This window comes from Sciurus vulgaris (genome assembly GCF_902686455.1).
Source record: "Sciurus vulgaris genome assembly, chromosome: 6".
Classification (NCBI taxonomy): Eukaryota; Metazoa; Chordata; class Mammalia; order Rodentia; family Sciuridae; genus Sciurus; species Sciurus vulgaris.
In genome coordinates, this window is record NC_136466.1 from 12,180,256 (window position 1) to 12,191,313 (window position 11,058).

Consider the following 11,058-nt stretch of genomic DNA (forward strand, 5'->3'; position numbering starts at 1 on the left):
AAAATTTCCCCAAATGTGTCAGAAATTTTCAAATGTCTTGAGAAAAATCAGAAGAGAAAATTTACTCATGGTGTGATTGTCTCTTACCTCTGACAGGGAGTAGGACAAGCCCATCCCAGGGCACCTAAAACATGCTTGGAAATGAGATCTTACTTTTCACATTTGTTTTATCAGAATAGAATATAGGAAGGAGCTGGGGACTGGGGCACAGCTCAGTGGCAGAACAACTGCCTAGCAGGTGCAAGGCTTTGGTTTTATCTCTAGCATGACCTTCCCTCCCCTGAAAAAAGGAACTGGAGGAAGTAAAAAGGGCTGAATCTTTTCCTCAGCATCTCCAAAGCTCTGAGTTAACAAGTATAAAACCAGTCCTGAATTGCTTCATATCAAATACTGGAGGTGAAACGCATTGGACAAAAACTAAACAAAACATGCACTCGCTCCATCAAAATGCTGACTTGTAAAAAGTAGGTCCAAATCTTTAACTTGTTGGCTTAGGATCAGACTTCCTTAACAGGACTCCCATAGCACAAGAAATAAAAGCAAGAATCAATAACTTAGATAGATTCAAACTAAATAGCTTTCTCTCAGCAAAGGAAACTATCAGCAATGTGAAGAGAGAGCCTACAGAGTGGGAGAATATCTTTGCCACTCATACTTCAGATAGAGCACTAATTTCCAGAATATATAAAGAACTCAAAAAACTCTACACCAAGAATACAAATAATCCAATCAACAAAAGGGCTAAGGATATGAACAGACGCTTCACAAAAGATCTACAAGCAATCAACAAACACATGAAAAAATGTTCACCATCTTTAGTAATAAGAAATGCAAATCAAAACTACACTAAGATTCCATCTCACCCCAATTAGAATGGCGATTATCAAAAATACAAGCAACAATAGGTGTTGGCAAGGATGTGGGAAAAAGGTATACTCATACATTGCTGGTGGGGCTGCAAATTAGTGCAGCCACTCTGGAAAGCAGTGTGGAGATTCCTTAGAAAACTTGGAATGGACCTACCATTTGACCCAGCTATCCCACTCCTTGGCCTATACCCAAAGGACTTAAAGTCAGCATACTACATAGATACAGCCACATCAATGTTCATAGCTGCTCAATTCACAATAGCCAGACTGTGAAACCAAGCTAGATGTCCTTCAATTGATGAATGGATAAAGAAACTGTGGTGTGTGTATATATATATATATATATATATATATATATATACACACACAATGGAATATTACTCAGCTATAAAGAATAATAAAATTATGGCATCTGCAGGCAAATGGATGAAATTGGAGAATATCATGCTAAGTGAGATAAGCCAATCTCAAAAATCCAAAAGACGAATGACCTCACTGATAAGCGGATGATGACACATGATGGAAGGTGGGAGGGGGGCAAGAATGGAGGAAGGAGGGACTGTATAGAGGGAAAAGAGGGGTGGGAGAGGTGGGGGGGAAGGAAAAAATAACAATGAATCAAACACCATTACCCTATGTAAATGTATGATTACACAAATGGTATACTGTTACTCCATGTACATACAGAAACAACATGTATCCCATTTGTTTACAATAAAAATAAATTTTTAAAAAATGCTGACTTCTTCAGGGCATGAAATAAATGGGAATATCAATATTCCAAAAAAAGAGGTAGTTTTGTCTTATTATAAATAATACCCATGTTGGCTCTACCTCTATCTCCTATTCATTTAAGATAGCACATAATTACCTCTATTACTGCACTTACACTTTCATAAAATTATCCATCTCCACTGTTATATTGCTGGATGCAGATGTCTAATTCATTCCTCTAACCCTGGCACCTAGCATTGGACCTGACATATAGCAGGTTATCCAAAAAAAAAAAAAAAAAAAAAAGCCAGCTGGCAGTGGTGGTACACATCTGTAAACCCAGCTCCTTGGGATGCTGAGGCAGGAGGATCACAAGTTCGGGGCCAGCATGGGCAATTTAATGAGACCCTGTCTCAAAAAAAAAAAAAAAAAAAAAAAAAAAAGAGCATGGTGATGGGGATGGCCCTCACAAACACAAACCTTGTGTTTGTCCAGCATGTTTGTGCCCTGTGTTCAATCACAGCACCCCCCTGCCCGACACACATGAATGAACACATATGCTTTTAATGAAACACAAATGAAAACACTTATGTTAATCAAAATATCAACAGAGGTCAGGGCAAGACTGTCCGGGCTACTCAGGAAGCTAAGGCAAGAGGATCACAAGTTCAAGTTCAAGGCCAGCCTACACAATTTGGCAAGACCTTTCTCAATCAAAATAAAAGGGTTGGGGAGGTAGAACACTTGCCTAACATAAGAGGGTTCGTGTATTCAATCCCCAGCATCACACATAGCATCTCTCTCTCACACACACACACACACACACACAAGGTGTGAAAGTAGTGGTAACAACAGTCAGATATAAACTTTTATATCAAAATCTGAGCTAAGTGCTGTATTTATGTTATTTAACTCCACCTACACAACAAAATTCGAGTTTACTATCGTCATTACACGTGAACTAGAGATTAGGTAATTTGCCAAACATAAGAATAAATTGGGGGCTGGCGTTGTGGCTCAGTGTTAGAGTGCTTGCCTAGTATGTGTGAGACCCTGGATTTGATCCTCAGCACCACATAAAAATAAAATAAAGGTACTGTGTTCACCTACAACTAAAAAAAAATTAAAAAAAAAAAAAAAAATTTCAAAGCCAAGATTCAAATGGAGTATTGGAATAGAGAGTGTAAGTTCTACATAGTCTCATCTCTATCTACCCTATGAAGAAATAATAATTTTAAACTCACCAAAAACCTGATTTTAAAATTTTAGTTGATCAATAATTCCCCACTGTGAGAGTGCTTTAAAAGATGAAAGACATGCTTTTCACAATCTAAAGATTTCCAATAGCAAACACTAAAGTTATTTAGATATGCTCTTAAGACACAAAATCTACTATAATAAATTTAAATATTAATGATAGGGGTATTGGTATATATGCATGTTCTAAATGTGTGTGCATATATATTAAACATACATACATAGCAACCACTCTGATTTCTGCACCAGGCAAATTTATATCTGATTAAAATAAATGAAACACTTTGTTCCATATGTGCAAGCCCCCCCCCCCCCCCAATGGTAAGCTCCAAGAGGGTAACAAATATTACATATGCTAGGAGCATCTCTTATAACTTGAAATAAGCATTCTGAAAAACTTCATATTATGCAAAAAATTACATCCTAAAATAATAACTTTTAAGGAAATTAAGATTAGAGGATTACTCAAAATCTATGTGATTCTGTATCAGCAGTACTATCATAACAGCAATCTTAAAATCATCAGTGGGAAAGTACCTGTAATACTTAGTTAATACTAAATTTAAGATTTTATCTTAAAAAGATACTGACAGCTCAATGGATGTGGACATGAGGAAAACTGAGGCTAGTGCCAAGATAATGACAGAACAAGGGTAAAGTGCCTCCTCACCATCCAGTAATGCTTCTAGTTACAGCATGTGCCCAAAGTGAGTCAGGCAGGGTGAATGGTCATCACAGAGTACTTTATTCCTGTGGCTTGCTCTTTTCAATTGGTTATGTACCTTGTTCAGCTGATGTGAACCAAAGCAGCTTCCTCACTGCACGGACAGCATTCTCCTATCTACACGTGAGAGCTAATTTGTTACAGAGATGAGCATTAGAATACACAGAACTGTCTTTAGTATATTTTCCCTTATTGTGTTAGCACATAGTTTTTAATTAACAATATAAGAGAATTCACTTTAAATAAATGAATGCAGAACAAATGATAAAACCAGAAAGATTTTTTTTGTAGGAGATTCCATGAAAAAGTAACATTATTTTATTAATTAATTAATTAATTATTTTTGATATGTACAAGGCACTTTATCACATTTAATCTTTACAAAACTGCTTGAAGTAGATATGCTCATCACTGCTTCAGGAGCTCAGTGAAGTGACTTACTCAAAGTCACCAAGTTGGGCCCCGAGTCAGGCATGGTGGTATACACCTGTAATTCTAGCAGTCAGGAGGCTGAGGCAGGAGGATCACAAGTTCAAAGCCAGCCTCAGCAACTTAGCAAGGCCTTAAGCAACTCAGTGAGACCCTGAGACCCTGTCTCAAAATTAAAAAAAAAAAAAAAAATTTTTTTTTAAAGGGCTGGGGATGTGGCTCAGTGGTAAAACCCCTCTGGCTTCAATCCCAGGCACGAGGAGAGAAGAAAAAAAAAAAAAAAAAAAAAAAAAACCTGATCCCAGGAGCCAACATTGCAAACCCAAGTTTTCATTTGTTTGCATTATTTATCCTTAGTACTGGAGATTGATCCCAGGACCTCATGTGTGCTAGGCAAGCACTCTACCGCTTAGCTACATCCCCAGCCCACCAAGCCAAGTTATCTTACATGGCAATTCTTTCTTACCATTTAATGTTATTTTGTCATGACATACACAGAAGGATGTTCTTTGTAACTCTAACCAGAAGTCCAAGCTTGAAATGAAATGAAAATCCAGATTGTCTTCCTGTCAGTCAGGTTTATTTCCTGCCTCCCCATTGCTCTGACCCTAGTTGCAGTCATACTAAATCACTGGCAGTTTCTCAAAGGCACCATTTCCACTTCTGTGCATTCTTCTATCATTCTCACTACCTGAACACCTTTCTCTTCCCAGGCTTCTCAACCTAACCAACTTGTCCTTCAGATCAGACTTAAATGTGAGCCATTCTGAAGACCTTTCCCAGACCTCAACTCTGATTTCAATGTTCTTCCTTTGTACATTTATGCTGCTTTATGTATATTTCTATAACACCTCATTCATTCTATAAATACTTAGCACCTACAGTATAACAGACTATCTGCTAAATTTAGAAACATAATTTAGAAGATACTACCTTTGACATCACAAAGTTCCTACAGTTTGGGGGAAGAAGGAAAAAGGTAAATAAATAGGCAATTATAATAGATTGTCATAAGTGCTATGATCAGAGACACACCCGAGGCTCTGTGAGATTCAGAAGAGGGGGATATAACTCAGTTAAGTTATGGGAGAATAAGGGGCTGTAGGAGAAAGCTTCCCAGAGAAACTGACAGAGGTCAACAAGAAAAGGGCAGAAACATCTTGGGCATATGTTATTTTAGAAGATTCAAAGATTCAAAGACAAAGCTCTTTCAAGCACAGCAGATCACGAATAGGCAATAAAAGGCCACAGGAATGGGGTAGGCAGAGTACAAAGTGAGTAGACACGAGTCACCTTTGGGGGAAAAAGGTGTAAAGAGCAGGAAACTGGCCTGAAACTAATACCCACACATAGGAGAACAATTATGGGAATGAGATCATACTCTGGGATGTGTCATCAGGAAACCTGAAAAGCAGGCCAAAAATTTAAGCTATTTCATTTTTGAAAAAACTGACAACCACTGCTGGATTGTGAAGCCATTAAATAAACAGAGAACAGATTCATTAAAAAAAAAAAAAAAAAAAAAGAAAAAAAAATTGGAAATATAAAAGTGGGAAAAAAACCCAAATGATGCTGAAAACATGATATAAAAATTAAACTATAAAATAACCCACTCAGGTAGAGAAGGTATGTGGGTATATTTAAAAATATTTCCTTTATGATAGTGGCAGAGATTTCAAAACCAAAAATGTTTTTTTAAAAAAACACAGGCATAAGCTGTTCAAAGAAATATCTCAACCCTACTTACTTAAGTAGGTAAGGTCTAGCTACTTTAAGCTAGCTAAACGTTTGTAAGATGAAACATTCTGAGGGTCCTAGAAGGATATGACAATACCGACTTCTTCATCATAAGCATCAACAAACAAGTTCTAGCTTGTCTAATGCAGGAAAAAGCACAGGGTCTCCCTCTTCCTTTGTGTCATTTTCACAGTGTACACTTACAGACTCTTCAGTTACAAAGATTTTAAAAAACACCCAGAATACCCACCTTTCGAAGAATATTCAGTCGATACTTCAACTTTAAATTTTCTTCTCTCAATTGCTCCAAATTTGGAGAAGCTTCTAAATAGCCACAGTTTTTCAACCGGTCAATTTCAGCAGTTAGAGACTTAATCTCTTTTTCCTATAAAAGGAAAGGTAATTATTCAGTCCAGTGTGATGGATGGCTTCTACAATCTAGCAAATTTACTTCATTTCCCTTCTCCACAAGACAAGGCAGAGATGATGAGAATGGATTTTCTCTTAGACAAGTTGTGATTTTTCCTTCTCTGAAAGACAAGGCAGAGATGATGAGAATGGATTTTCTTTTAGACAAGTTGTGATTTTTCCTTCTCTGAAACTCTTGCATTTTATCCTTGATAAGATAAAACTAAGTGTGTGTCTTAGGGAACCAGGAATGATCAAGAATGGTATAAGAGGGGTATAATGGCCCACTCCTGTATCCTAGAAATTCAGGACACTAAGGCAGGAAGAACACAAGTTCAAGGCTAGTCTGAGAAATTTAGCAAGACAAGAACCTGTCTCAAAATGAAAAATAAAAAGGGTTGTGGCTGCAGCTCAGTAGTAGAGCACTTGCCTACTATGCATGAGACCCTTGGTTCAATCCCCAGTACCTCAAAAGGAAAGAATGGAATAAGCTTCGTGCCTAGTTTCTTTCTTCAGCTCAACAAACGACCCTGTCGTATTAGCATTAGTTAAGTTTCCACTGACTAACCTACCTCTATTTCTAAGTTTTATGACTTGATACTCTAAAAACCAAACACCCGGACTGGGGGTGTGGCGCACTTTCCTAGTATCATGGGACCTTGGGTTTGATTTCAAGTACTGCAAAACACCTGTCACATTCAATGTAGCTCGACAATCTACCTACCTTTTACCCTTTCCGGGGCTAAGCAATTTTCCCATGTCTGCCTCTATTTCCAGTGACTTAGGCCCTAGGCCAGGTTTTGTACATTAACTTCAAAAATGAAAGCCATGAAAATCCAGAAAGAAAGCTTCTAACTTAACTGCGAAATCCAGGGGAGAGTTTTCTCCTGAAATTTCAGAATATTTATCAAGTACTACAACCAAAAAAAAAAAAAAAAAAAAAAGATTGCCATAAAGGAGCACACACTGTTCCAGGCGCTGGGCACCTCTAAGAAATCATCTTTATGAATCCCATCACAACCCAGTGAAGCAGCGCTACGTCCCCCACAGCCATAAACACAGGGCTCAGAAGAGCAAGGAGCTTGTCCATGTACCTGACCCACCTGTACTTTGTGACTGCTGACCTAGCACAAAGCAGTTCCCGTAATAGGAGAGAGTACGAGAAACGCTTCTCCTATCACCTCTTCCCACCTGGACATAGAAGGTAATGAAGCAAGACCCACTTTCGCTTTCACAAGTTGGGGCCCTTTTTCCCCACGGACGCCGAAGGCAGAGAGCAACCCCGCCCCCCCGATTATCCGACAATGAGCCAGGCGTGGAGCCCCTTAGGACCCCCCCTGCTCAGGGTCGCAGGACGCAGCTCGGCTGCTCTTTCTCGCCCACCCCGCCGTCCCGCCGCGAGCCCTAAGGCAGCACAGGTGTGTGCGGGGAGGAGGGGAGCGTGGCTCCCGACCACCGGAGAAGCACCTCGGCGCAGCCCGGGAGGGCGGGGCCGGCCACGTCTCTGACCGGCACGGTCACACGAGCCTTGCAATGGTCGGTCTTTCCCTCTCCCACCCCTTCCCTCTCCCACCGAAGAGGAAACAGCCCCCGCGGGAAGCATGTGCCTCGGCATCGCAGGCCAGGGGCTCGGGACTTGGGCGCCCGCGTCTGGGACCCGAGACCCTGCCTCGCTGCCGCTGCACCCAGCGCCGCTCGGGCAGGAGCCGGAGCCAGGTCCCTCCGCTCCGAGCCTTTCCGCCGGTCCCAGGCGACACACCTGCTGCAGCAGCCGCGCGGAGCACTGAGCCACTAGAGCGTCCATCCTCCCGTCAGCGCCTTTCACGCCAAGTGGCCGGAAGCGGAAATAGCTAGCGATGTCCGGAAGCGGAAACCCCACCCCTGGCCCCCAAGGGCTCGAGGCGTTCTAGGGCCACCGTCTCTGCTGCCCCCTGGCGGCATCCAGGAGACACTGGGAGCAGAAGAAGGCGGGAGGTCCGCCAGGAGCCGGACTGCAGGCCTGGAATGTAGAGTGGAGGGCAGAAGATTCCAGGGGAATCCCACCAGGGCTACTCTGTGCTTGGGCTGTCTCGGTCATAGGGACTTATGGAGAACCTCTGTCCCTGAAGAGCCTCAGTTTGCTCCTCCGTGAAATGGGCACAGAACTAATAACTCCATCCATTCATTCAATAAATATTTATTGTGCATGGTAATATGTCAGATGCTATTCCTGGCTTTGGGGATATAGAAAAAACAGACCAGGACCTCGCTCCCATGAGGACTATAGTTTAGAGTGGAGAGAGAGTAAAGTAAGTGACAATCCAAGTTTTTTTCTTCTTAAAATTTTTTAAAAATTTGTTCTAATTTGTTGTATATGACAGTAAAATGGATTTATACATTTTGATAGATCATACATAAATGGAGTCTTAATTGCCAGGAAAGTAACGTGATGGAGAGATTTGAGTCAGAGAAAGCCTCTCTGAGCAGGTGCTTTTGAGTTAAAATCTTTTAAATATATTTTAATATATTTCTCAGCTTTATTGAGATATAATTAACAACTAAAATTGTGTACATTAAAGGTATGCGACCAGTTTTGAACCATGTGTGCATGAATACCACAGTCAAGCTAACTAACATACCCATCACGTCACATGGTTATCATTTTGTGTTGAGAACATTTGAGATCTACTCTCTTAGGATGTTTCAAGTGTACCATACAGTATTATTTAGAGTTATCATGCTAGATCCTCAGGGGTGGAGGCAGGAGGATCACTTGAGAACAGGAATTTGATCCAGCCTGGGCAACCTAGTGAGATCTCATCTCAATCAATCAACTAAATCACCATGTTAAACATTAGATCTCCACAATTTATTCATCCTGCTAAACTGCAAGTCTGTACCCTGTGCATCTCTGTTTTCCCGGCCTTAGCCCCTGATAACCACCATGCTACCTTCTGCTTCTGTGAGTTTGACTTTTGAGTCCACATAAAGTGAGGTCAATCAGCCTTTGTCCTTCTTGCCTGGTTTATTTCACTTTGCATAATGGCCTCTGGGTTTATCCCTGTTGTTTCAAATGATAGGGTTTGTTGTTATTGTTGTTGTTTGGTAATGAGTATTGAGCCCAGGAGTGCTCTACCACTGAGTTACATCCCAAGTCCTTTTTACTTTTTTTTTTTTTTTTTAATTTTGAGATAGGGTCTTGCTACATTTCTGAGGCTGGCCTTGAACTTGCAATCCTCCTGCTTCAGCCTCCCCACCAAGTTAAGGAAGAGGCTTTAAATTTCGGTTCTATTCACAATGGGGAATGAGAGGGTTTGGATGGGTAGGTGTTATGGGCTAAGTCGTATTTCCTGCAAATACCTGTGTTAAAATTCCAACCCCCAGGGACCTCAGAATGTGACTCTATTTAAAGTTAGGGTCTTTAAAGAGGTAAGTAAGGTAAAATAAGTTCATGAGACTAGGTCCTAATCCAATATGGCTGTTGTCCTCGCAAGAGGTTGGGATACAGACACAGAACACACAGGCAAGACCACGGAAGTTGGGGAAAAGATAGCCATCTCCAGGCCAAGGAGAGGGGACCAGGAAGAAACCGTTCTTGCCGACTGACATTTTTTAAAAATTTTAAAAATTTGTTCTAATTAGTTGAACACGACAGTAGAGTGCATTTATACATTTTGATAGATCATACATAAATGGAGTGTAATCTCATTTTTCTGATTATACATATTGTAGGATCATATCGATCATGCAGTCATACGTGTACATGAGGTGATAATGTCTGTTTCACTTCATTATCATTCCTTCCCCTTCACCTCCCTTCATACCTAATATAAAGTAACTCTATTCTTCCCTAGCTCCCCCTCACACTTATTGTGAATTAGCATCCTCATATTGGAGAAAACATTCGGCCTTTGGTTTTTTGGGTTTGGCTTATTTCACTTAGCATGATATTCTCTAATTCCATCCATTTACCAGCAAATGCCAGAATTTCATTCTTCTTCAAAGCTGAGTAATATTCCATTCTCTATATATATCCCACATTTTCTTTATGTACTCATAGGTTGAAGGGCAGCTAGGTTGGTTCCATAGTTTGGCCTACTGACATTTTGACCTCAGACTTCCAGCCTCGAGGACTGTGAGAAAATACATGGGTACAGTTTAAGCCACCCTCTCTGTGCTACTTTGTTACAGCAGCTCAAACAAACTAGAAGAGACCTTGGAAGCGTCCGGGTGGGGGGAATGGATGCCTTCATTCTATATTTTGGAGGTCGAATTGACAACTTGCTGTGGGACTGAGCATCCAAAGAGGAAGACATGGGGCGGGAGAAGCAGTCTGGGCCACCAGGAGCCACGGCCTCCTCCAGTGGGAGAGAACTTGCCCTGGGAAAGCCTGCGTGGGTTGGTGGAGCATGGCTAAGGCGGAGGGATGCCTTGGAAACGGTGGAGCCCCCGCTGCAACCTGACCCTGGGGGGTCCCACTGTGTTAGCAAGGCACACGAGTGCCCGTCCCTCTTGTGCAAGTGGGCAGGGGGATTACACGATTAACCGAGGGCCGGCGGGTCTAGGGGGACAGAGCAGCTGGGGCGGGGCTGGCAGGAATAAGAAACACTGCCTCAGGTGCCCGGAGCCAGCCTCCTGGGTGGGCCCAGGCAGGCAGCTCTCAGAGGCCACCAGGCCGAGGAGCAGGGAGACAATCCAACCCCGAGTCTCAGCCCTACCCCTCTTTCCTTGGTCACCAAGAGCTCATGCTATTTCCAGCACCCACAGCTCCTGGGCCTCGGTTTTCGTCATCCATGAAATGGGGAGGTTGTGCTAGGTGGCCACCTGCAATCCTACTCCTGTATGAACTCGTCTTTTCCAGATGTTTCCATTATCACCATTCTCTCCCGCCATCATATTAAGTACAATTTTCTTTAAATTGATTTACTTTAAAATTTTACT

General features: G+C 41.7%; 1 protein-coding gene across 2 annotated transcripts in view; it reads right to left on the reverse strand.

Annotated features, from left to right (window-relative positions):
• The window catches only part of RARS1 (arginyl-tRNA synthetase 1), a 34,637-nt gene extending 26,644 nt beyond the window's left edge, over positions 1 to 7,993 (reverse strand). The window contains exons 1-2 of one of the 2 annotated variants that reach the window (XM_079146064.1): positions 7,898 to 7,993; positions 5,981 to 6,115 (exon numbers count right to left, since the gene is read on the reverse strand). In XM_079146064.1, the coding sequence (XP_079002190.1) occupies positions 5,981 to 6,115; positions 7,898 to 7,942 (180 nt within the window). In that variant the 5' untranslated portion in view covers positions 7,943 to 7,993. Of the gene's footprint in view, positions 1 to 5,980; positions 6,116 to 7,241; positions 7,697 to 7,897 lie in introns of those variants that run through there. The other variant, XM_079146065.1, reaches the window with a different exon arrangement.
• Between the last annotated feature and the right edge of the window lie 3,065 nt (positions 7,994 to 11,058).